This window comes from Limulus polyphemus, unplaced genomic scaffold (genome assembly GCF_000517525.1).
Source record: "Limulus polyphemus unplaced genomic scaffold, Limulus_polyphemus-2.1.2 Scaffold198, whole genome shotgun sequence".
Classification (NCBI taxonomy): domain Eukaryota; kingdom Metazoa; phylum Arthropoda; class Merostomata; order Xiphosura; family Limulidae; genus Limulus; species Limulus polyphemus.
Genome location: NW_013665808.1, coordinates 378,372 through 384,821, shown reverse-complemented (window position 1 = coordinate 384,821; position 6,450 = coordinate 378,372). Strand labels below are relative to the sequence as shown.

General features: G+C 32.7%; 1 protein-coding gene across 1 annotated transcript in view; it reads left to right on the top strand.

Moving 5' to 3' along the window:
• Nucleotides 1–462: 462 nt before the first annotated feature.
• Nucleotides 463–6,450, top strand: part of LOC106478302 (PR domain zinc finger protein 12-like) — a 24,795-nt gene continuing 18,807 nt past the window's right edge. The window contains exons 1-2 of the mRNA XM_013938832.2: nucleotides 463–491; nucleotides 1,319–1,473. Coding sequence (XP_013794286.1) covers nucleotides 463–491; nucleotides 1,319–1,473 — 184 coding nt within the window. The remainder of the gene's footprint in view (nucleotides 492–1,318; nucleotides 1,474–6,450) is intronic.

The window sequence follows — 6,450 nt, the reverse complement described above, 5'->3', positions numbered from 1 at the left end:
TTTTCGTCAAAGCGGAACCATAGTTAATTTGAATCGATTCAATTAGCATTAATACCTATATATATATATATTCTATAATTATAGTGATTATTAGAAAGTATTATAAGGACAAAAAAATTCATTAAATAAAATTATATGCTTTCCTCAGACAGCTTTTTCCAAATCTTGAAAAACGTCTCCGAACTTTCCCGTCTATTGTTAATGACGCCACATTTTACAATGACGTAACTTAGCCGACAACAAAATAGGGCCGTCTTTGAGTAGGCTTTTTATTCACGCCTTCTTTCTCGAATGAGAGGGGTGGTTCGCGCGCCCTAAAGATGGTGTACTTGATAAAGTGGAACAGTGAGAAGCTCATTTTAACGATTGCCTTGTCCCGCGCACACATAACCGAAGGAAGTGCATTTCTATGAGGTTTAATTTATGCAATCTATAGTATCGACTGACCATAAGTAAACCCTTATGGAGTCTGTGGTAGATTTTTCGGAAAGGTAAGAAAAATGTTAAAAATAAGATTATGTATAATTATAATAATTTGGCCAACCTGTGAATTCATAAAGGAGCAGAATCCCGAAATCATAACTATGTTTACTGGTCCGCATAAGATGTCCTCGATATAACAGAAAATTTAAAACTATAATTCTTAAATAAGATATTTCATACCTTTTAAAGTTTACTTCTTTGTATATAGCAGGGATATAGTGATGCTGGTGAGAAAGTGTAGTATGTATTGTAGCAGCAGACTGTTAAGAGTGCTTTGACAGGTTATTTGGTATAAGTTTATATATATATTTCTTCTGGTAGCTATTTTACCATAACGACTAGAAAAGTAAAGCCAGTCATATCATTAGTGCCCTTTATTACTGCTGTAACTTCTTTGTTACAAATTATTTTGACCAAAGCCCTTTATTTAGTATTGTCACTAGAGCTCTTTCCATTTTTAAGAATTCTATTTTATAAGCATTTGGAGCTGATCTGGGCTCAGTAAATAAATATAACATTTAGGTTTATATTTTGAATGTTTTAGCTTTCTTTTATTATTTCATCACAGTAAACCAGCAGTATATTAACGGGCTAGATTCACACACTGAGTTGTTTGATTTATATAAGCGATAACGATTATTTAGTTAGTTAGTTTTTCACGTAGAAAATACTCCACTTTTCCTCTGCAGTGTCGATGTTCCGAGTGATAGTGAGTAAACCAGCAGTACATTAACGAGCTAAATTCACACACTGAGTTGTTTGATTTATATAAGCGATAACGATTATTTAGTTAGTTAGTTTTTCACGTAGAAAATACTCCACTTTTCCTCTGCAGTGTCGATGTTCCGAGTGATAGTGAGGTTGAGGGTGAACATCAAATTATCACTGCTGAGCTCTTGCACTCATACCTCTATGGACGATGGAGACAGTGGAGCGGTCAACCTCCCCCGCAACATGTCCAAAAGAAATTAGAGGCAGAACTTCCAGAAGGTAGCTCTTTGTTTGGGTATATATATTTCCAATATAGATAGCTCCATCTTAAGATTAAACCTAATCTTCGGGAACCATTTTGATATTTTTATATAATAGACTTATTTATTGTAGTTTTAAGCATTCAATAATTGTGTGATTATAATTTAACAAAGTAATTACAAAAGTTTGAATTACCGCTCTCTCACTATTTCCTTTTTATTGAGAAAATAATAAGAATTGCAAAATATTTTTGAAATGAGAATAATTGTAAATTGTTTTATTTAAATTTTGTATTGCGAATAAAAGACAGTAGACTGAACCAAAAATATTTACTTACATTAAACAGTTTTGTATTGTGAATAAATGACAGTAAATTGAATTAAAAAACTAATTTTACTTACATTAAACAGTTTATTCTCAATCGTTTCTAAATTTGTATTTTTGCAACAGAAATATTAGGCGAAATGTGACAAACATAGGATTATAAAAACATCAGACTTATAAGTTTAATTAATTTATAAACACACAAACATATTTTCAATTTACTTCTATCAAATATCACGTGCAAGATTTCATAAAATAGAATAATTGGAAAAGCTTAACGAAGTACATTAGAAATTAGAATAATTGGAAAAGCTTAAAGAAGTACATTAGAAATTAGAATAATTGGAAAAGCTTAACGAAGTACATTAGAAATTAGAATAATTGGAAAAGCTTAAAGAAATACATTAGAAATTAGAATAATTGGAAAAAGCTTAATAAAGTACATTAGAAATTAGAATTTATTTAAGCATATAGCCATATTATTCTAGGATCTAGTTGCTAGTCAAAGCAGTGTTTCTTTTTAAACAGTTTGTTAACGCTTTGTTTGTTCTCTTACATTTGTGCCACGATTGAGACGTAACAGGTATCTTGATAATAGTACATTGTGTTTTATTGAATGTCGATCACAATACTGTTCTCAGGACAATATTATGCTTCAGCTAGCTTCTGCCAAAATCTTTGGTAATTTGTTAAAGGCAAAAAAACGTGATACTTGGCTTATCGTCTTAGTGTGCGTCTCCAGAAATGTCATCCTTAGCGCATATGATAGTAGTAAAGTTATTAAAATCACCTAAACGTTTAAAGTTATCTTAGATACTGAAATAAATATGCCAATCGCAGAAAGATAGAAACACACAAACCACATCTTCACCAGGATTTATAAAATCTGCTTATATTAAGTGTAATAAATATATTAGGTTATTAATTACGCGTAAAACATTAAAATATTCGACTAAAACAAGCGTTATATAATAAAATTTCTTGTTGTTTGTTTGTTTTAGCGCAAAGCTACACATTAGGCTATTTGCGCTCTCTCCGCTGGGAATCGAACCCTATATTTTAGCGTGATAACTCCATAATGTTTTAGCGCAAAGCTACACATTGGACTATTTCCGCTCTCTCCGCGGGGAATAGAACCCTGAATTTTAGCGTTATAACTCCGTAACATTACTGCTGACTCACAGAAGGACATGTGACAAAAGAGAGAAGGAAACGTTCTCCTAATGTTCTCTTAATGTTAAACAAATATTTGATATAAGTAATATGCAGAACAATCTTTGGAACTTTTTCTTTGATGATAAAATGTGATGACACTTAACAACATAATTATCAGCGCTAATCTGACAACTCTGACAGTTCCACGCTTTGTTTCTCTTAGCAAAAGCTAGAAAATTTTTCATTTCAATTTAAAGATTAATATGAAAACAAGCGTAAAATAAGTACTAACTTTCAAAATTTGTCATTTTATTAGCGCATATTTCGTGGTGTGATTTTTATTTATATGCCTGCTTTTAGACTCCTTTTCTTTCGAAAAAAAAATTTTCTGATCCTAAATATATCTTTAAACACTCAAATCGAAAGCAACTTCGGTTTTCTTTTTGTTTTTGTAATGCTAAAATATTTCTTTTTTGGCAAACTTTCGTCTCTGCAATTTGATGTTTGAGTCTGTTCATACTTAAAACTAGATATAGCACAAAAAACCTATAACTTTTTCGGTTTTGTTAATTTCAGTATAATACAATATTACTTATTTATGTTCACAAACGTTTAATAGAATATCTTATCTCTGCTAGCCTTGTCTATTTTTTTTCTTTTTGTAAAATATCCAGTTTTATAAACAAATTAATAATTTTCTTAACTGAGGAAAATATTTTCTGAAAGGCTGTGAACAATCTCAATTTTTGTACATACAAACGCTAGTCAAAATTGGTAGCACAAACAGAATTTTCAACAAGTTCCTACACGACCATGCGCTAGCATAGGAATCAAGCCCCCCTGGAATGGCGTTGGTCTCCATAAGATAATATTGTCCATTATTCTAATTACATTAGATTAGGCCCCATCATATGTCCCATTGCCCCTCCCATAGTTGAGAGAAGCTGGAGCTGGGACTGGGTTAAAACAAAGAACAAATCAAGTGTGTTATTAAGGTCCACACAATATATATATATATATAATGATGTATACTCAAATGGGCATTGTTTTCTGATAAAAATATATATACGTGTCTATTTTTAAAGCTTTTCTTTCCAAAACATTCTTCTTTAACATATTGCAATTTACACTGAATATAGTATAAAAATCGGTGATTGTGCTTGAACACAAGCGCGTAAAACAGTCCTTGTAAAGAAAAAAATCTTCGAGGTATTATGTGTACATAAAAAAATCATTTTCTAATATAACCACCTCTTGATAACTTCCCCCATTTCATCTATTTATGATTTGCTAGAAGACAGCCATAGCACGAAGCACGTGAACGTGAATAAAACACCAACACCGATATATATCTAATTCGATTCATTTTGTTTCTTCATGCGATTATTGGGCGTCAAATGTTCTCATCAACACTGCACGTCGTAATTATACCGCTCCTCTCTTGTCCGACTTGCGCGCGGCAGCAGTTCCTCGCGTAATAATTGTATTGTCCGCAAGATAGCACCCCGCGACTGGCACGTGCCATGACTCCTTGTCACATGACAAAACACCGACAAAGAGCGTTTTACTGTGTTCGACTCCGGCTGAGGCGATAAGACACCAGCCTGTTACGTGCTTTGTGGCATATGCTTGAAAACCCTCATCTCTAATGGACATCAGATAAAATCAGACCAAAAAACAAGTTCGTCAAGCAGTCTGTGAGAACAAATCTGGGTAATTTAGTCTTCAGTTGTATAAAATGAAGTTGTCGAAGCGCAGATGGACTGTTTATCCTCGTGTTATAACTATAGGCCGGCCTAGAAATCTAAAACAGTTCTCTCTTTCTGTTTTCAAAGAGGATTGTATTATCTACTACTTAGTAAGCCTATTTATAATTGTTATACAAGAGCGTTAAACCGTTTTTACCCACTTTCTATTCTCATCTATATCCACTTAAGCTATATTTTATCTTTCCTAATTCCATTGTATGTTTCGACTGCTTAGCCCTAAATAAACGCAAAGTCCGGGTTTTGATATGTTTGAAAGGATACTTTAACTAGTTCTCTGTATTAATCAATGCCATGATTTTGTTCGTGTGGCGTTTATAATGAAAGAATGGGAAAATCCGCATCAGCTGATATATATTGGTGAAAATATCAAAACGAAAGCAAATGTTTTAGCTTGCTAACTTTAATCAAATACTTTTGTAAATACTTCAAAACATTTATAACTGAGAAATACCTAAAGCGCTGAATATGTATAATGAACAGAAAGAAGGCATGTTTTTATTATATTACAAATCAATATGGCACTCGTGAGTCATAAGATAATAATAAAAGTTCATCTATCTACGTAATAAGCTTACGATGGGCTATCTGTGCTCTGCCCACCACGGGTATCGAAACCCGGTTGTTAGCGTTGTAAGTCCGCAGACAACCCGCTGTGCTTGGGTACTAATTTATAATTTATTTGGTTTCCTGAAAAAAATAATCTTATGCTCAGAAATGTTTTTTCCCTTTAGGAAGCATTCAAGAATCCTATAGCTTATGATTGAGTTAACAATACTTACCATTCGTTCATTTTAAGTTTCAAATACCTTTTAAAATATTTCGTATTGCAATAAAATAAATCTCTAATCTTTTATGATTTGCATAAACAAATAATATACAATACGACCCTCCTCCCCTCAAACCTAAGTTCGGCTAAAGAAGTTACGTACATTGTTTCTTCTACCTTTTTTTTTTCTGTTACACAAAGCCAGTGATTTATGCAGATTTATAACCGAACAAACGCAGGTGGTTCCGGTTTGGTAATAAAATAGAGCTGTCAGATGTGTCAAGCCTCAGCCAATGATATCCAGTACATTTTATCTGTAATACCATGCTGTGGTGCAGCAGAAGTCAGCGATTAGTCCTCGTGATAACGGACAGTGTGGCATTGATTTATTATCGAACTTACACAGGGTCAATTAGACGCGGAAGTCCTTGGTTACCTAAAGATTACAGATTGTTGGGATTAGGCGTATCTTAATCTTCTGCGCAAATAGAGCTTTCAAAAGTGTTTTGTGGTCTTGTGAGTTTTTTCCAATAGCTAAAAAAAAAACACATGACGAATGATGGTGTGTATTTAGGCAGTATACTTCCCGCCTTTTGTCCTAAGATCCCTGCGGCGCGTACGGAAGATATTGGTTTCGTAACGAATGATAGATAATACGCGTGTGTTTAACGTTTGGAGGATCGAGAGTTTATATTTGAGTGAACGTTTATCATCCATAATAAGTTTTTAACTTTTCAGAAACTTGCCGTCGAATATGTTAAAATTAACTGAAATTTATATATATATGTTTTATGTTTCATTGTATTCAAGTGATGATTTATTTCTAATAATTATTAATTATTTTGTCCAAGGTAATAAAACAAGCCAATGCATCAGTAATAAATGGAGAAACTGTCCCCTATTTAATAAAACAACAGAATTTTGCAGAGTTTTTAATTCAGCATGCTTAAAATATTCATAACATTTATATATATATATATA